Here is a 20,863-nt window from a genome sequence, read left to right on the forward strand (position 1 = left end):
AAAATCTATCTAGAAAGAGTAACAAAAATATGATCAGAGTTATAGTTTACTTAATAACCTTCCATGGAACAAACACTGTGCTCCCTGCCTCTCACAGGTCTACTTACCTAACGCTCCTCAAGCCTGCTAAATGCTAGAATTCTTTCCCTCCCCCATTTTAAAGCTGTGAGGAATGACAACCACAGATCACACAAGGTTAGAGATGGGGCTCACACTCAGGTCTGCTGGCTCTCAGGTTTGTGTTTTTATCTCTTAAGTCGCACATGGGTTGAAGAGACATGTTCTTTCTGAGTGAAATGCCAGTGGCTGATTTCCAGCCAGATGCCAGCAACCCTGCTCTCAGATTCTAAGAGTTAGTCCTCTGACCCTTCCATAGGCACGCAGTATCTCAGTACTGCAAGGCATTCTTTGCTCTGTCAATTTGAAACTCGACTTTCCATGGTTCCAGATTAGCTAAATTGATGCTACTTGTATTGAAAACGATGGTTTCCAGCACTAAGGATTTTCAACCTAAACCACAGACCATTTTGTTTTTTAGCTAGGATATCAAAAGAAAATATAATCTCTTCTCATCTGCAAAAAAAACAAAAACAAGAAAACAAAAATCTGTTTTCTCTCTAAAATCAAAAGAACACTTTATAGTTACAAAAAAACAAAGGCAACAAACAATAGTAGTTTATTCTGCTTTAATATCCCCAAAGAAGTGTGCAAATAGGGACTATATTGCAAATCAAGGCAGAAATCCGCAGACAAGTACGTCTCACTCAGAGGAAAACTAATTGGAGAGAAGGCACCAGAATTTGCATTTTGTTGACTTATGTGTAAACAGAAAACCGGAGAAGGGAGAGGGGAGATTCACCAATGAGAAATGACCATGTACTGTCACTTCGTGGGTGCACTCTAAAGGAAGAAAGATGGCCTTGCGGGCTGACACCCAGCCTTCACCTGCTGCTGTGGTGTAAATAGTGTCTGATGTTAAGGAGACCAACACCCCCACAGCGGCAGTGCAGAAGGGCATAAGGAGGAGTCGACGCTGAAAGAGCCCACAGGTCCTCTTTTCCTCACACTGTCCCCACGGGCAGTGCTTATGAATGCACCATTTGTCAACATCGAGGAAATGGAAAAATCAAATCCTAAAAAAAATAAAAATCCAGGCCAATGCGTTTGTGTTTCTGTCCATGCTCCTCAATCAGATGGCGTGGCTGGGTCTTGGGCAGAGGGACGTACCCCATGGTTGTCTTCTTAGGTGATAACGGTGGGCGCAGTACGTCCCGTCCTTTCTTGGAGTTGAGAGACCTTCAGGGCAATAGAAATAAGGGGGGCCAACATGACCTGAGGGAGACACAAAACAAAGAACTTTTTCTAGCATTTTCTCCAAACAGAGGCTTGGATCCAAACCTAACTTGGCCCCTGATTCCAGAGTCTAATCTAGACATGTCAAGATTCCTCTAACTCTATTAAGTCTAGGCATACGATACACATTGATCACCAGAGGTGCCCAAAGAACATTAGATCTCAGCTACTGGGATCCTATGGACCTGAAATCCTGTATCCTTTAACCAACATCTTTCTATTTTCTGCAGCCCGGGCCTCTGCTAGCTACCCTTCTACTTGCTATTTCCATGAGTTCAACTTTCAGAGTGCACATATGCATGAGATCATGCAGAATTTGTCTGTGCCTGGCCTATTTCGCAAGGATAATGTTCTCCAGATTTCCTCAGATTGCCACAAATGGAAGAACTCCTTCACCTTTCTAGGATGGAGTAATTTTTGGTGATGTGATTATGACCCACCTCTATCCCTTTCATCTTCTGATGGACACTTCAGGTTGGTACCATATCTTGGCTCTTGTGAATAATGCTGCAGTGAACATGGATTGCAGGTGGCTTTGAGAGTAATGACATGAGTTCTTTTGGATATACAGTAAAAGAGGAAATGCTGGATCACATGGAAGTTCTGTTCTCAATTTTTTTTTTGTCCTAGTCCTGGGGCTTGAACTTAGAGCCTGGGGCTGTCCCTGAACTTCTGTGCTCAACACTAGCACTCTACCACTTGAACCATAGCTCTACTTCTGGCTTTTTGGTAGTTTATTGGAAGTAAGAGTTTCATAGAAGTTCTGCCCAGACTGGCTTCGAACTGTGATCCTCAGACCTCAGCCTTCTCAGTAACAAGAATAGCAGACATGAAACACTGGCCCCAGGCTTCAAATTTTTGCTGGAAACTTCCATACTGACATCAAAATGATGTCAAAGCTTAGTCAACTTTTTGCATATGTGTTGGCTATTTGTATGCAGGTGGCATTTAGCAGGGCATCTTAGTGCAAGACCTCTTGGAGCCTTTAAGGTAAAGTGTGTGTGTGCAGTGAACAGCTGGGAGGAGGACATGAAGCATGCAGAAATGTTCTGTAGGTAGAGAGCTCTGGCTGCAGGGCATGTGGCTAGGTAGAGGAACTTACTCAGAGAAACACCCCTGTTCCCCTTTCCTCCTCCCAATTCTTCCACTTTAGTGACTATCCTCTAAGTTCACTGTCTCACTCCAAGTCCCTTCCCACTCTGACATACCCCTGGACACTATGTGGGTAGGACTGGAAACTCAACCCTCCAGGCTGCAGGTTGGTAGACTTTTCTTTGAGAATACATAAAACTGCTTCTACCTGATGGAGCAGGTAATTCACCAAGCAAAGATAGTTGTGGTAAGTGACAAGCCAGAACACCAGAGAGAGGTTGATACCAAGACTAGGGTTACACACCTGTAATCCTAGATACTCAGGGGGCTGAAATTTAAGAACTGAAGTTCAGTGCCAGCCCCAAGGCTGGAAAGTCCATGAGACTCTTATTTCCACTTAAGTAGAAACAAACAAACAAACAAACAAACAAAAACAAGAGGATCTCTAGCTCTAAAGGAAAAGTCCTAGCCAGCCTTCAGCAAAAAAGCTAAGGAGCAGCAGCACGTAGGACTGGAGTTCAAGCTACAGAATATATTCATATTCTCTCTCTCTCTCTTTCTCTCTCTTCTCTCTCTCTCTCTCTCTCTCTCTCTCTCTCTCTCTCTCTCTCTCACACACACACACACACACAGACACACACACACACACACACACACACACACACACAATCCCGTAGATACTTAATAGGCATGCAAACCTATTCAGTGTTGCTTGACATTTCTGTGCCTCAGTTTCCTTATCTGTTATTTAAGAACAGATTGTATCATTTGAGAATTAAATGAGTATGACATTTGTGTGATAGGCTGAAAGCAAAAGTTTGGCAAATGCTTAGATCTTTGTTTCCTCTTAATGTTATTGCTGGTATTTATTTGCTATTGTTGCAGTAAGTAAGTGCAAGCACCCTTCCTCACTCTATTGGAAGGGAGGGCACAGGAACTGGGTACTACCTGTGGGTCCTGGTTGATCTTGGCCTCGTCCTTCTCGTAGCTATCAATGTACAGTCTTATGGTGGCCCCTGCGCTCCCAGTACCGCTCAGACGGAAGATGATTCGAGATCCATCTGCAAAAATGAGCCGCAAGCCCTACAAAACATAAGCAGAAACAACATGTAGGAAGGGAGACTGAGGACTGGCAAATTAGAAGAGATCCACTTAGAGGCCTAAACTCATCAGAAGATTAGCTCCTTGATAAATGGCAGAAACTGTGCCTAGGGGGTCTGCCTTCTGTCCACCTCTGACTGCACTCAGGCTGTGGGGACTTAGCTAATGCAGAAGGGGCATTTCCAAGGTCAGGCAGGAGATATAACCTAAGTGAGACTGGAGAGCATGAGGGCTACCCACCCCTCCCCTCTGATTTATGGACTTGCCATTCCGGTATGAAGCTTACTAAACAAGTAAGTAGAACCGTTGGGTACAGAAATTTGATTCTCAGTCTGGCTGAAACCAGAGCTCTAGAAAACACTGGTTGAGAGCCTCAGGGAGCGCAGAGCAGCCATGCCCAACCTATCAGACAGGACCCACCAGTCAATCTCCTGCGGGTATGTGATGACTCCAAGTAGGGTCCCATGACTACAAATAAAGCAGGGTATAAAACTGACCCTCAAAGATCAATGGCTTTCCTGTGCAACAATGAGAAGAGTGGGGCAGAAATCAGGAAAACAACTCTTTTCGCAATAGGCTCAAAAAAATGCTTAGGAATTAAAAGGATGTAAAAGACCTTTATGATGAAAACTTTAAAAACCTGAAAAAGGAAATTAAAGCAGAACTGAGGAAAAAACTCCCATGCTCCTGGACTAGAAGAATTAACAACATGAAAATGGCAATCCTGCCAAGGGCTATCTATAATTCAATGTAATACCCATCAATATCCCAATGTCATTCTTTAATGAAATAGAGGAAGCAATTCAAAAATTCATATGGAATAATAAAAGACCCAGTATAGCAAAAACAATCCATAGCAGAAAGAACAGGGCTGGAAAAACATCAATACCAAACTTAAGCTCTACTACAGAACTATACTAATCAAAACAGCTTGGTACTGGTACAAGAACAGGCCTGAGGACTAATGAAATAGAACTGAAGACCCAGAAATCAACCCACACACCTATGGTTACCTAATCTTTGATAAGGTAGCCAAAAAATAGGATGGAAAAAGACAGCCTTTTCAACAAGTGGTGCTGGCAGAATTGGTTAAGCACCTGTAGAAAACTAAAGTTGGATCCATTTATGTTAGCCTGCACCAGAATTAATTCCAGATGGATCAAAGCAGATACCCTGAAAACTTTAAAAGAAGGAATAGGAGATACACTAGGACTCCTTGGCACAGGGTGAAACTTTCTTAATAAAGACTCAGAAACAACAAATTAAAGAAAGCTTGAACAAATGGGACTGCATTAAACTGCAGAGCTTCTGTATGGCAACGGACATAGCTAGCGAGTTAAATAGAAAGCCCACAGAGTGGGAGAAGATCTTCCCTAGCCATACAACAGACATGGGCCTCATATCTAAAAAATAACTACAGCAAAAAAAAAACAAACCTGAATCTCTCCAAAACAAATCCTCCAAGAAACTACCATCCCATTAAAAGGTGGGCTAAAGACTTAAAGAGAGACTTCTCTGAAGAGGAAATAAGAATGGCCTATAGACACATGAAGAAAAGCTTGACATCTTTGGCCATAAAAGAAATGTAAATCGAGGGCCAGGAGTTTGGCCTAGTGGTTAAAGTGCCTGCCTAGCATGCATGAAGATCTGGGTTCAATTCCTCAGCACCACATACATAGAAAAAAGTCGGAAGTGGTGCTAAGGCTCAAGTGGTAGAGCTCTAGCCTTGAGAAAGTCCAAGGACAGTGCTCAGGCCCTGAGCTCAAGCCCGGGACTGGTGGAAAAAAAAAAAAGAAATGTAAATTAAAACAACTTTGAGATTCTACTTCACACCAGTTAGATTGCCATTATCAAGAAATCTAATAACAGACACTGGCAGGGATGTGGCCAGAAGGGAACATTACTACACGGTTGGTGGGAGTGTAAACTTGTTCTGCCACTCTCTAGAAAGCAATATGGTGATTCCTCAAAAGACTACACATAGAGCTCCCCTATGACCCAGCAATCCCACTCCTTGGCATTTACCTAAATGTCCAGAAACAAGGTCATACTAAAGCAACTAGCACAATGATGTTCACTGCAGCATTACTTACCATAGCTAAGATATGGAACAAACCCAGACAGTAGATAAATAGATCAAGAAGATGTGGTATTTATACACAATGGAATTCTATGCTGCCATCAGAAAGAATGGCATTGCCCCATTAGTAAAGAAGTGGAAAGAGAGGCCGGGAGTTTGGCCTAGTGGTAGAGTGCTTGCCTCACATGCACAAAGACCTGGGTTCGATTCTTTAGTACCACATACATATCAAAAAGCCAGAAGTGGTGCTGAGGTTCAAGTGGTAGAGCTCTAACCTTGAGAAAGTCCAAGGACAGTGCTCAGGCCCTGAGCTCAAGCCCAGGACTGGCAAAAAAAAGAAGAAGTGAAAGGACTTGGGAAAAAAAGTCATATTAAGTGAAGTAAGCCAGATCCAAAGGAACATAAGCTCCATGGTCTCCCTCATTTGAAATAATTAGCACACATCTAGGAATCTTCTAACAGGATCACAATAGCTCAAAAGCTATGTATATATAGTAATACAAGATGAGACTAAACAAAATGAACTCTAGGATATAGAAACAAGAGGTTTATCTTTGTGACTGTTGTTCTTAATGTACTATGTGCAGTTATTTCTTTTCTCTTTTTTTCCCCTTATGGTTAATCTCATGTGTATCTGACTTTGTTACCTGGTACTTTGTACATATTGTTTATTTGAAATAGGGAAGGGAAGAGGGAAAAACAAGATGACTGGGAGGGGATGGGAAAGGGAAAGGGAGACAAAATCATGAGAAAGGGTATCAATGTCGAGAAGTAATGCACCCCTACCTGACAGATGTATGCATTACCCTGATAATAAAAAAATTAACATTTTAAAAATAAAAAAATTAATTCTGTCACCAGTCACCACCCAGACTCATCCAGTTGCTCAGCTATGGAGCCTTGTTATATTGGTTGGGTCACAGACATTGAACTATTAATAGTTCTAAGTCCAGGAATGTTTAATAAAAATTTAGATCATATGAAAGAAACATGTAGATGCTGCAACTCTCAGTCTTTCTGCTCTAATCTTTGGGCAGGGAGAGAGGAGCTGATATCTAAGGCTTACATGACATCTGTGCATAGTTCCAAAGAATGCAAAAAGCCCTCTGCATGTTGATTCAAAATCCCACAACAGCACATGTGACTGCACAGAACGAGGACAAACCTATTGTCCATATGAATGTGTGAGAGTCGAGGACCTCAGCAGAAAATCAGCTGGGAACAATTACCCAGGAAAAAAAAAATAGGCCAGCCAAGAAAACCCAGGCCAAGGGCTTGTTCAGTTTTGAAGTTTCAGGGATGCAAGCCCAGAGTTCTCTTCACCATTCCCCAATCTAGTCCTACCTGATTTTTGGAAACACTTCCATCCACCGGGTCATTGTATTCAAAGTTGTCCGCTTTCTCCACCGTGTAGACCTTGTCATTTGCAGAGAACTGCTTCCCCACAAAGGAGCGGTCCAACATCAGGGCCTCCAGGTCCTTCATCATCTTGTTTGCACCCTCTGCTTCCACCTCCTCATAATCGTACCTGGAAGGAGTCACATGGTTGACTTCGGAGCACACTGAGGTATCCCAGCCCTGCTTTCATCATTTGCCTGGCCCCTCCAGAGCTCTCTAACTTCATAGGCACCAGGGGGAAACAGCTGTTTGCCATTAGGATGGAGCAGGCCAGACCAAAGGATAATCTCACGGAGAGGCCTTCTGAATAGGTAGAAAACTTTCACCTTGGCCTTCGCACAGAGAAAGGCTTGAAGATGCTGTAAAGGCTCTGGAGAGACACTACCTAACATTATACTCTCACCTCCTGAGTAAGAAATATCAAAGCTCTATATCTCCAGAGAACTCCACATCCATAAGCTCAGGACTCAGGCCTTTCTCTTCCCACCTCTCTGAGCTTCTTTGGGAGGAAGACGGGAACTTTTCCGTCTGTGACCTGCCTCAGGTTTCTGACTCTGGTTAAGAGAGTGCCAGTCTCCACTGGAGCTTCCTACAGCAAGGCCAGGATTTCACTGGTCAGAGGAAGGAATCACAAGCTAACGCTTCACACTTGAAAATCCCCACATACTGCTGCAGAGGGATGGATTCAGGTCCAAATTGCTTCAACTTCACCCTGACAGAAGATGCCCCGGGAAGATGCCGAGGGGCCAAGACAAAAAAGTTCATGCCAAATGAAAGTTTGTGATTAGTTTTTAATTTAAAACTCTAGATTTAAAGCTTGTTCTTTGTTCCTATCAGGTTAAAGACTCTCTTGGGCTTTATTGACCTAGTTGTTGCACTCCCTCTTGAGTTTTTAGAGGCTCAAAGGTACAGAGTCTATATTTGTTTGCAACAGTAAAACAAATACTATACAAATATATACAAGATGATGCCTCTGAGACATGAGAATACCAGGGGATTAAGGTCAACTTTGACTCCAGAATTCAAGTCAAGAATAATACAGACCCCTTAAGACTGATGTCAGACCCTTCCCCACACTGAAAAGATAAAGAGCGAGAAAGTACAACCAGGTGTTTATGCTTTCTGTGTGTGACCTTTACCCAAAGTCCGAGGGAATTGTTTTATAAATCCTAGACACAGAGGCATGGAATGGTAAGAACTTGGACCGCATAGTCAGGTGGACTAAGCTATGAATCTACCTCCTGCTGGCTGCTAACTGTAACGCTGAGCCAGTTGTCTGATCTGGAATCTCAGTTATCTTGTCAATAACTGGAGGCTGATGTGGCATAATTCATAAACTGTGCCTACTACTATGATTCAAAAAATAAAAATTCCAAGGACTTGGTTTATAATGTATGATTCACAGTTATCATTAGTAATCTAATTTATTGTGAATGAAAATATGGTAAAACAATTTGCAACTGGAAGTTCTTTTTTTTTTTTTTTTTTTTTTTGCCAGTCCTGGGCTTGAAATCAGGGCCTGAGCCCTGTCCTTGGACAAGCACTTTTACCACTAGGCAAAACTCCCGGCCCCAACGGGTACATTTTTAAATGCTTATAAACCATTTGATTATATTAACTAACTACTTTAAGCCTCTTTCTTTGTAGACAACAAAAAAATGACTTCAGTTTGACCATGAACAAGTGATTTTTAAAACCCCCGACTGGTAGAACTGGATCAATTCAAGTTTCCTTATTGCTTCAGACAGGAAAAAAGACAATGTGTGCCTAAGACATTTTTCATGCCTGTCCTCACTCCCCCCACCCACTGCCCCACTCCTTAAATCCCAGACAAGGTGGCCTATCTCACCTGGTAAAGAAGTTCCGGCCAAACTTTTTCCAGTGATCTTTGAGAATGTCCTCGACACTCTGCTTGCGGGTAGCTAGAATGGAAAGCCAAGCAAGGACAGCCCACAGCCCATCTTTCTCACGGATGTGGTCAGAACCTGGCAGGAAGGAGCAAGTTTTATCAGAAATGTGGCTTCATTTCAAAACTAGTCGGGCATAAACTGAACAGTGATCATAACAGACCTAATAAAAATGTCCCTGAGGGCCAGGAGTTTGGCCTAGTGGTAGAGTGCTTGCCTAGCATGCACAAAGACCTGGGTTCGATTCCTCGGTACCACATACATTGCAAAAAAGCCAGAAGTGGTGCTGTGGCTCAAGTGGTAGAGCTCTAGCCTTGAGAAAAATCCAGGGACAGTGCTCAGGCCCTGAGCCCAAGCCCAGGACTGGCAAAAAAAAAAAAAAAAAAGTCCCTGAAACTTGCCTAAATATTTGAGTAAACAGAGGGAATCGTATATTGAAAAAAAAAAAAAAAACATTAGCAAGAAGTTGATGCTTCCCAGAGTAATTTAGAAACTTATGGCAAGTAAGTAGAGCTAGAATAATTTGGCAAAAAGTCATATATCAATTACAAAATCTTCATGTGAAAAGGGAAAAAACAAAGCTTAAATAAGTAGGAGACATGATCAAAATAAAATAGTAGCATTATTTAACAAAAAGAAAACACATGAATTGATGCACGCCTAGAATTCTAGCACTTGGAAGGCTGAGGCAAGAGGATTGTGAATTCTAGGTCAGTCTGGGATATATAGTAAGATTCTGTTTCAAAAAAAATCAAAAATAAAATCTAGAGAGAAAGACACAAAGCCAGAGAGTGATTTCAATGCATAATAGGTCTTATTTCAAGGCAGTAAAGAAAGAATAACTTTTTCCCTTTGGAAATTTTAGCAACTGGGCTTGAACACAGGCCTTGTGCTTACCAGGCCCTATACCACCTGAGCCATGCCCTTAGCCCTTCTTCTGATTTTCAAATATAGTCTTGAATTAATGCCCTAGTTGTCCTGGACTGTGAGCCTCCTGTTTATATTTTCTGAACGGTGACAGCTATGTGCCACCATGCCCAGGTATTAGACCTTTTCCTTTCCTAGTTGGCGGGATTTGGCTTTCTGTTCCAGGATCTTTTTGCTGTCTTTGTGCAGTTTCAGCCTGGTGATAACCACTTGCTGGGGTGAATCCCCACGAGGACAGTGGTGCCTTTGCCTTTTCCTGCTGTCCCTGTTCAATGTAGGTAACATACTTCTTCCTGTGACCTACACCACTTTGCCAACCTGCTGCCCTTCACAGTGTCCTCGTACAACCTGTACCTCATCATCCTTTCAGATGGGCATAGACAGCATGTTTTACTTGTCTCCGCTCTGAAAAGAGGGGAAGGCATAATCTTTCTGCGAAGGTGGGAAGGTGTACTGAAATGCCCTTTCCGGTTCTTACTTTGGTCAGAAGTGACAAAGGGATTGAACTTTAAACTTCATTTTGGCTGTTCCTGATTCAGCGATGGCCAAAAAGGGCTCTTCCAAACTTTTGACTGAGCTGGCCTCAAACCATGATCTTCCTTCTTTCTCAAAATGAATTAATTTTTAAGACGGGTGCAGTGGCTCACGCCTACAATCCTAGCTACTCAGGAAGCTGAGATCTGAGGATCATGGTTCAAAATCTAGCCAGGGCACAAAGGACCTGAAACTCTTATCTACAATTATCCTCTAGAAAACAGGAAGCGGGGCTTGGCTCAATGGTAGGGTGGTAGCCTTGCGCTAAAGAGCTCAGGGACAACCTCCAGGCCCAGGGGTAGGATGGTAGCCTTGAGCTAAAGAGCTCAGGGACAGCATCCAGGCCAAGTTCAAGCCCTATGAGCCACCAAAAACCAAAAAACACTAATTAATTTTAAAATGGTATTCATATAACTGCCTCAACTGTTTGGGGGTGGGGTCTTGCTTTATCATCACACAAAACTCAATATCAAAGAGAATTCTGACTGATATGAAAACTTCAAGGTAGGTCTGGGTATGTGGCTTAGTGGTAGAGGGTTTGCCTAGCATACATGAAGCTCTAGATTTGAGTCCTCAGTACCACATAACCAGAAAAAGCTGGAAGGTGCGCTGTGGCTCAAGTGGTAGAGAATTATTTAGCCTTGAGCACAGAGAGGCTCAGGGAGAGAGCCCAGGCCCCGAGTCCAAGCCCCAGGACCAGGGGACAAAACAACAACAAAAAAATCTTCAAGGTATGTACCACCAGCACCCAGCTTACTTTTACTGATTTATATGCTCTTTGCTACCCTCATACATTTTTTTTTTTTGCCAATGATGATTATGTTGTGGCAACAGTTCCTTCATGAAAAGCAGAATTCTGGCAGCTTCCTAGTATATAAAGAATTCACTATAAAAACAAACAAACAAAAAAAGAATTCACAACAGTAGTATACAGCTTGGAACTATTTGTCCATTCTCCACTTCCTTTTTTATTTAAACAAAAGTGACTGATACATAAAAAATATCCATTAATTTTTGTAAGAAGCAAGACTGAAAGCATGCAGGTAATGTTTCTTCTCTAGATGAGAGATTTGTTTTTTGTCCTTTCATGTGGAAATAAAACCTAAAAGTCTTACCCAACTGTAACCCTATTTAGAGAAAACCGAATCACATACCTAATATTATAAATGAAGTATCTGCCTAGGTAAAAGAAACAAACACTCTTATTCTACTTTACAGTATCCTTGGTCTGTCTGGGTATTTTGATTAATCTCACTAATCACTGTCCTTGGGCTTTCTCAAGGCTAGTACTCTATCACTTGAACCACAGCACCTGTTCTGGCTTTTTCTGTGTATGTGGTACTGAGAAATCAAACACAGGGCTTTGCACATCCTAGCAAGCACACGAGGCAAATATTATGCCACACTCCCAGACTCTCTCTCATAACACATCGCTATGACGAAAGAAGAAGAGGTATTTTGTAAACTGTTAAGGACTATACCACTTCCAGATATCACTATAAAGAAAGACAAAAAAATTTTAAGCTTTTAGAAAAAGTCATGTTTTCCAATGATTTCATTAAGCTTTCAAAAATAATGTCCCTCAACTATACATACTGGAGAAGAAAATGGAAATCTGTTGCTCTGGACAGCAACAGATTTTTCAGCACTTTCTTCTTTTCTCTTGATGAACATGAATTCATTTGTTTCATGATGGTTTAACTTTTAAGGAGTAAAGGAGGCCAAGCTCGCTTCAGTGCAAGGACAAGGAGAGCATTCTGAGCAGCAGGCTGCCATCCCAGTCTGCACAAAGGTAATTTGGGTGCTGCTTTGAGTTTCTTCATTCTCACTCCAGCTCAGGGAGTGACTGAGCACTCGGGAATTCCACCTCTTCAGCATCCTCAAACACCTGTCATCGCACTTTGGCTTAATCAGCACTTTGTGTTAAATACAAACTCAAGTCAGGGCATGCTTTGGGTCACAGCCAAGAAAAATGTCAACCCTCACTGTGGGAGCCAAGAGCTAACAGTTTAGGGATTGGGTTACACTAGCCATTGCAGTCATCTCAGGAGCTGCCCTGGCTTCTGTCCCTACTAGGTGACAGCTGGGTGGGAGTTGGGAGGGGAGGAAAAGGAGGTACACGGACAGGAGAGCTGACAAGCAGCTTCCTGTAGTTTTCAAAAGCATTAGTATTTGTGTGTTTCTTCTCTCTGCCCAGTCTCCAGTATGTGCTATTCTCTGCCTGGAAATTTCCACTGCACATACCCCCATTAGCCTGGCTAAGATCTCCTCCAGCTACCCTCAGGATGCTATCTTTGTCCCACTCTGTGTTGCTATCTTGTCCCCTATGCTAGATGTTGTGCCCTCATGATGCTGTGGGGCTCCCAGTTGGTCCCAGAGTGGTCAATCCAGGCTGCCTGACCAGGAGGCTCTGTTCAGTGGCATCTTTTGCTTTGCCTCCCTCTCTGCTCAAACAATGGACATCGTCACTTAGAAAGGATGGTGAGCTGGCCAGGAAGCCTTCACCTGGCCTCTTATTAGAGGGGTGGCCCTGAGGGCTCCTGAATACTCCCCGCCCCCAGCATTCCTCCGGCACTTATGACCACCACCGAAGGACTTGATTTCCTTTCTGTAAGGTGTCTTAACATAAACCTCACTTTATACCCAGCAAACAAGATGAGTAAGATATGTCTTCTGCCCTTATAGATAAGTACAGACATACAGGTGAGAGATACATGCAGGTACAGTACAGTTAGTTAGTTCCAACTGTTCTAAGCCTGGTTGTGTTGGGATAATCTGTGTGGAAGATATGGAAGATAGCAATATTCCCTGGGGCCTTTGCCTAAAGGGAACTGTACTCAAGAGCTATGCAAGGGAATGGCCAGAGAATGAATGGCCCCTACACCACAGAATCAGGTTAGGTACCTTGAGTACAATCTCGCAGAACACCAACTGATCTACTTCTTTCTTCTTTTTCATTTATTTATTTATTTATTTTGTTTGGTCTTAGGGCTTGAACTCGGGGTCTACAAGCTCTTCCGCTCATGTTTAATTACCTGGCAAGGGTCATATTTCTTTCTCAGATGGAAACTTATTTTGAATCCCTAACTCACTCTCAGTCTAACCCAATATCTGGGACACAAAGTTCAACTCATATTTGAAGAATAAATTGGTATTTAAAAAAAAAGAAATATGTTTTCAGATACTGGTTGTTCATGCCTGTAATCCTAGCTACTCAGGAAACTAAGAAGCAGAGAATTACAGTTCAAAGCTAGCCTGGGGAAAAAATGTCTGCAAGATTCTATTTCTAAATAACCAGCAAAACGTGGGCTGAAGGTATGACTCAAGTGGCAGTACACCAACGAAGCGCCTTATAAGCATGAGGCTCTTGAGTTCAAACTCTAGTATTGGCAAGAAAAGTGAGAAAGAGAAAAAGAGAGAAAGAGAGGAAGAGAGATGAGGGAGAAAAGAAAGAATGAGATAAAACAGAAAGAAGAAAGGAAAGAAAGAGGGAGAAAAAAGAAGACAGAAAAGGAAGGGAGGGAGGAAGGGAGGGAGGGAGGGAAACAAAGGAAATGGAAATAGCATTAATACTGTCTCTTCAAGCTATCACTTCTATATGATATTTTATCACTTTTATAGATAGGACAAGAAAAAATGCTTCTAATCTCTACATAAATAATAATGGTATATGATATCAAGTTCAACCTCAACTAGGCTTCTTGTCCTTTTCCCCCAAATCCCTTATTTTCTTAAATGGGCATTGCAAAAATGGCAACATTTTGTACTATTCAATGATTACCCTTTGAAGCCAACTAGAACAGGGCTGACACTCTGTCCTGCCACTATCCAAAACCTGGCTCACTATTTTAAAATCTCAACAATATTATAAAACTTCTTAAAAATGAAAGTTATATCAAGAAAAGTATATGAGGCTAGATGTGTAGTTTAGTGGTGAAGTTCTTTCCTGGCATGCACAGGTCCTAGATTTGAACCAAGAAAAATTTAGAAGTGCAGTATCCAACTCTTCAGAAATAATCATTCCACCTACTCTTCACCTGCCACGCTAACTTTGGAAAACGTGGGCTCAGTTCTGGGCATAAATTTCTACAAGGAATACTGATGAACTCAAAGGCATCTAGAAGTTGGTGCTGAGTCTATAAACAATATGCAATGAAAGAAAGACTGAGGGAGTGGCACTATGGCTCAAGGGGTAAGGGCAGTAGCCTTGAGCTGAAGAGCTCAGGGACAGCACCTAGACCCAGAGTTCAAGTCCCACGACTGACAAAAAAAAAAGAAAAGAAAAGAAAAAGAAGAAAGACTGAGAAATAGGGTAGGTAGTCTGGAGAAGACAGAACCTGAAAGCTGTTTCTAGTACTTGAAGTAATACTGTGTGTGATAGAACAGCTGCATTGTCTTCAGGCCTCTTTCTAGCTAGTGTATACCAGGCACTAATGCGTGGCGCTGGGGTTCTTATTTTCCTTGTCCAATGTTTTCCACATGGGTCAAATGAATAAAAATTAAAGATGTTACTGGGTATACTACTATAGGGGAGAAAAAGTAGAAAAAGATTTTTAAAAACATACCATGGGCAAAACTATGTTTGGGTATAACTGTGTCAACAGAGTTCCTTGCAGGAGAATGTTCTGGAATCTTCAAATATTTCTTATTACCATGAATATCCATAATAGGGAGGTATATTCTGAGATTACCTCCTAAATTCCCTGAGCATTTATATAGTATCTCTTGGGATAATGGAGTATCACCCACATTTTGTGGAATATAACAAGACTAAGCAGTGGTCTTGTGTACTCTGAGTAAAGATCTAGATCTTTGGGAAATTACTTAGCATCCTCTGTGGACACTACACAATCACCCATTTCATCTACCTCTTTCTTCTTTTCCATTTATTTATTTATTTTGTTTAGTCTTAGGGCTTGAACTTAGGGCCTACAAGCTGTCCCTGAGCTCTTCCGCTCAATTTTAGTATTCTACCACTTTGAGCCACAGTTTCACTTCCACTTTCTTCCTTCTTGAGCTGGCTTTAAATCATGATCCTCAGATTTCAGCCTCCTGAGCAGCTAGGATTACAGGCCTATAGTTTTAAACACCGTTTAGTTCTATCATGTCTATTCATTGCCAAAGAGTACTGCCAGTCTCCTAAAGATATTCAATTGCTTAGAACTTTGTTCATATGGGCCTCAAAACTACCAGTTCATCTCACTGACCCTCTATCTGCACTTGTGGGAAATGAAAAGAAATCATACACTGATCTATTCATCATAGCAGGAATTCTGACTCAATTTCAAGGTTGCAAGAATCCTGGGTTTTGATCTCCTTTGTTTTGTTGAGTGATGATTATAGAGTAATAAAGCATAAGAAGACTAGTTTCTTTATTTCAAAATATTGGATAGGGGCAATAGAAGAGATGTGGTTGTTTAAGTACCTTGCAAGCTAAATGGGGACCAATGCAGGAGAAAGTACATACCTGAGACGTCTTAGCAAAATAGAGGATGATGCAGCAGGATGGGGTGGTAGAAAAAGCCAATGGTGGCGGTGGGAGCTAAGATCAGTACTTGGATGGTTAAAGAGGAGGAGGGAGAGCACAGAAAGCAGAGTTTGGCCTACTTGCCAAATTAGAGTGCTTGCCTAGTATGCACGAAGACATAGGTTCAATTCTTTCGATTCCTCAGTCCCACATACATAGAAAAAGCTGGAAGTGGTATTGTGGCTCAAGTGGCAGAGCTCTAGCCTTGAGAAAGTCCAAGGACAGTGCTCAGACCCTGAGTTCAAGCACCAGAACTGGTAAAAGAAAAATTTAAATATCAGACTGTAAAAGGTCTTGGATCATCCCTAGAGTATCCCCCAATATACTCCTTCAGCATGCTACCTGTGCACAAAGATTTATTTTTAATTTCATGCCCACCTATCAATTTATTTCCCTAATTAGTTCTCCGTACATTTAGCCTTGATAAATCACAACTTGTTGCTATGGAAAACTTGGGCCTACAAAAGTGAAAGATTTAATGCTGTTCTGAAACCCCTTCTTCGGTAAAAAGGAAAAGCTGACTGGCTCTACCATATTTCTTCTCAGAAATGAAAACCTTTATTAAGGTTTCCTTGGCCACGAAGGTAAGAAAACAATGTTTATCACTCTGTTTAATCCCCGCAGACTCAACGGCCAGTCTGTCAAGGAGCCCCCCAAACTTCTTGTCTCAGTAGATATGATCCTCTGAAAGTAAAATTAGCCCTTCTGGCTGCATGCACCTGCTGCTTTTCAGATATGTATACTTCATCAGAGTTGTTATAAATAAATTGTGCTTTGATTTAGGACACCTCAGCTACCATGACTATTTCAGTGCTATCTTAAGCAGTCTAAGTTTTCACTGGAGGTGGCAGATGTGGAGAAGGAAATGCTAGCACAGAGGTACAACTTACCAGTCCCAAAGCTCTCCTCCCCACAAAGGGATAGTTTGCTTGCATCCATCAAGTTCCCAAAAAACTTCCAGCCAGTTGGAGTCTCATACAAAGTGATCTTTGTAGCGTTAGCCACCCTTCAAAGGCATGAAATCAAAGTTACATCACAGCAGGACTGTGAGCAGGGCAGTGTGAGGGATGGAAAAGAGCAACCGCTATTGTAATCAAGGGTCCCATTCAGTACTGCTCAGGGGCAGACAGAATTCTAAGATTAGTGGAAAATCCTAAGAGAAAACTTGGACATAATGGTTTCTTCTATCTGGACTCGGAGAAAGAGGGAGATGAAGAAGAAGAAAAAACTAATTCAGATTACAGTTTAATATTTTAGAAGAAAAAAAAAGAAGCAATAGCAGGAAAAATACATGGAGCTATCCTGGGGAATATTTAAATTCATGTGTCTTGGGTACAGACTGTGTCCACCCCATCTAGAAAGAACAAAAGAATGATGTTTTGACAAACTTATAATCACAGAATTGGAAGGTCAGCATTTTACAGAGAAGAGAAAAGGGTCCAGATTAGCCTGGGGTCACACAGACAGGATGACTGACAGCCTTGCATTCAGCTTTGTAATCAGTATTCCCTTCATCTCATCAGAAGGCTCTCAGTAAAAGCACCAAGTGGGGTTTCCTATTTACACCAGCCTCACCCATCCTTTTCTTCTCCAACATCTTTTATTCCTAACCAGGTATTTTAGACTTTTTATAAGCTTGGAGTGGGGATTGGAACTCAGTAGTTGAATATGTGGTTATCATATGCAAGGGCCTGTGTTCTATCCCCAACATATAAACAAACAAACAAATGAAGTAAATATACACACAATACTTGAGTGACTTTCTAAAATCCAACCAATCCTCTTTCTTTGAACAGAAAACATTACATGGCAAGTAAGATTTATACTCTCTTCCTAACAAGGCTATGTGATATTTTGTCCCTAATATTTAAAGACAATCAAATCTATGATTCTGAAAACAGTTTTATTTGGGTAATAGAATATCTCAGTTACAAGGCTATCTATGTATGCATTATTTCAAAACTTGGAATTATACTGTTCTTGGAGGTGTTTCAAGGCTCAGTCGACAAACGTTAATAGTGTGTCCACAAAATGACTAAGCCTTACATGCAGGATCTGAGGACAGAAGCATTGGATTCCAATTCCTGCTCCAAGTTAGTTGCAAAGTCTTACTGCTAACTCTCTTGACTTCCAGCTTCCCCTTCTTTAAAATAAGGACTGCTGTGAGAATCAGCTGAGGTGGAGAACAGACGAAGCAACGCAAAAACTCCCAAAGACTATGTAGATAATCACTTACCCTTTTTCTTGTTGGCTGAAATGAAGCCAACACTAACTGTAGCTCATTTAACAAGAAAACTACTGTATGGGCAAGTGATTAGTCCAGTCCTGAGTTCTGAGACCAGTGCTGACTCAGTCATTTCCTAGATGGATGACCTTTGAACAACTTAACTCTTCTTTTCGTCTTCCACTAGTAAAGTGAGGTCATAGTCAGCCTTTAACCATGAGGTTGGTCTGAGATTAAATGACTTAAACATGCCAAGTAGTTAGTGTGAAGGTAATATTCAGGAAAGCTTAACTATTAGTATGAGACTACATTTATACACTCAACTTTTCTTCCTATTCTTGACCTTTTAATTATCTTCCTTCTCCTTCCCACCTCACTTTCCCCTCCTTCTCTCCTCCCTTCCCTCCCTCCCATCATTGGATGGTTCCTTCCTTCCTCCCTCCCTCCCTCCCTCCCTCCCTCCCTCCCTCCCTCCCTCCCTCCCTCCCTTCCTTCCTTCCTTCCTTCCTTCCTTCCTTCCTTCCTTCCTTCCTTCCTTCCTTCTTGTCTTCTTTTTTTCCTGCAGGTCCAGGAGTTTGAACTCAGGCACTATCCCTGTGCTTCTTTGCTCAAGGCTAAGGGCTCTATCACTTAAGCCAAAGTTTCACTTGTGGCTTTTTGGTAACTAATTAGTGGTAAGAGTCTTATATTCTTTCCCATATTGACTTAAAATTACAATCCTCAGATCTCAGCCTCTGAGTAGCTGGGATTAAAGGTGTGAACCACTGGTTCCCATTCACTTTTTACTATCCATTAAGCAAAAGTTTCCTGAGCATCTGGCATATTCAAAAATATTTTCCTTGTTCTCCATTTGTTATTTATTACTTCATACTTTTTAGTTTTTATGGATATGGTCTCATAAACCCCTTTAAAGCTTTCATATAATAAACTCATATATAATGAATAGAAGAAATATACGAATAAGCAAATCTGATATATCAATTGTTTACTGTTACTGGTTTCTATTGCACAGAAGCTGAATGTAATTTTTTTTTTTTTGCCAGTCCTGGGCTTGAGCTCAGGGCCTGGGCACTGTCCTTGGACTTTCTCAAGGCTAGCACTCTACCACTTGAGCCTCAGCACCACTTCTGGCTTTTTTCTATGTATGTGGTACTGAGGAATCGAACCCGGGTCTTCGTGCATGCTAGGCAAGCACTTTAACCACTAGGCCAAACTCCCGGCCCTGCTGAATGTAATTTAAAAATATTTTTTTTTTTTTACCAATTTCATGTTTTTGTTTTAGATTTTGGACAAAAAAATAATTCTAATTGTATGTGCATGAACAATGTAGTTCTTTTGAAACTTCAATATTAATTCCAACTTTTCTTTTGCTCAGTCACTGCACACTACTGAAGGAAACTAATTCTTTAGAATAATGTCTTGAACACAATGGAAGTGCCATCTACCCATTCACTCACTGACATGTGATCATTCACTCATTTTTAAAGTGATGCATGTATGTGTATCCTACAGTCAGACAGCTTCTCCACAGAGTCGAGTAGGCTTGTTGGGCAGCCAATCGAGCAAATGGCCTAAGAGGACAGAATGGTAACTGCCGGGATGGAGGAAGTGCAAGGTGCTGAGAGAGCTCAGGAGGCAGTTCTAACCCTGAAAACACTCACCCATCCTCAGGCAGAAGGGGAGGAAGAGCACTTGGGGAACATGAGCATGAAAAGGGAGGATCTAGGGAAGTGGCAGACCTACCGATCTAGGGCACCGCTCGTGGGCATGCTGCGTGCAAAGCCCCGAACCCCGGTCTGCTGGAAATATGGAATGCTGAAGATGTTGGCGGCGATGACAGCCACGGAGTCTGAAGGGTTCACAAAGAAGCCGTGCTTGCCCAGAATCATGTTCCGATCCTTGGGAATAAGACAGCATAAAAGGAAGACCTCTGAGTTTTGAAAACTGAAGACTGACCCATTATCTCATCCTGAGCTTTCTATGACAGATTTTATTATTATTGAACGTGAATAGTACCAATGAGCCAAAGATGCCTCCATGCCCAAGACTGGTTTCAATTAAACTGTGAGCACAAACTTCTTGTGAGCTGAATCCTCTGTTCTCCCTCCAGACGCTGGCTAACTTTAACCTCCCAGACCTTTTCCAAACTCTGGAACCAATCATGCCTCTCCCAGAGGACAAGAGAGGATGCACAGAGAGGAAACACTGGCTGTGTATACAGTTTGATAGGTCTACCAGACATCCAGAGAGAAACAAAGGCAGGTTTCTTTAAGAAATGGTTTCTAAATCATGGTTCCTCCATTTGGTACTGGACCCAACAAAATATGCTGCTACTTTCATGGCTTGTGGTATACTCTTTCCTGTAAATAACTGTGAGTGAGAGGAAGAAACTCCCAGCAAGAGCTGCATCAGAAAGATATATTATGAAATCATTCAGCTAGGAGTCCTTTAATTTCTCCAAAATTTGATATGGAAAAAATATTTTGAAAGAAATAGTAACTCCTATTATAAGGAACACTGACACCAACAAAACTCCAAGTTCAATGCACTAAACACACCAAGTTTCAACTACCTATAAGATACCAAGGAGATAAACTTGACTATGATGCAGATCTTCATCTTTACCTAGCCAGCAGTATAAGCAAAACCATTTATTTGTAAATGTTTTCATAAAATATAGTTTTGAGTTAGTCTTTAGACAGGCAATAAAACTATAGTTT

At 41.7% G+C, this 20,863-nt stretch overlaps 1 protein-coding gene across 1 annotated transcript in view; it reads right to left on the reverse strand.

The window, feature by feature from the left end:
* Positions 1 to 671: 671 nt before the first annotated feature.
* Pgm1 (phosphoglucomutase 1) overlaps positions 672 to 20,863 on the reverse strand; it is a 52,255-nt gene continuing 32,063 nt past the window's right edge. Inside the window, exons 6-11 of the mRNA XM_090334686.1 lie at positions 19,887 to 20,041; positions 16,810 to 16,925; positions 8,874 to 9,009; positions 6,971 to 7,154; positions 3,394 to 3,528; positions 672 to 1,332 (exon numbers count right to left, since the gene is read on the reverse strand). Of these exons, the coding sequence (XP_090190812.1) occupies positions 1,243 to 1,332; positions 3,394 to 3,528; positions 6,971 to 7,154; positions 8,874 to 9,009; positions 16,810 to 16,925; positions 19,887 to 20,041 (816 nt within the window). The 3' untranslated portion in view covers positions 672 to 1,242. The remainder of the gene's footprint in view (positions 1,333 to 3,393; positions 3,529 to 6,970; positions 7,155 to 8,873; positions 9,010 to 16,809; positions 16,926 to 19,886; positions 20,042 to 20,863) is intronic.

This window comes from Megascapheus bottae, chromosome 6 (genome assembly GCF_031878675.1).
Source record: "Megascapheus bottae isolate mThoBot1 chromosome 6, mThoBot2.hap1, whole genome shotgun sequence".
In the NCBI taxonomy this organism is placed as follows: Eukaryota; Metazoa; Chordata; class Mammalia; order Rodentia; family Geomyidae; genus Megascapheus; species Megascapheus bottae.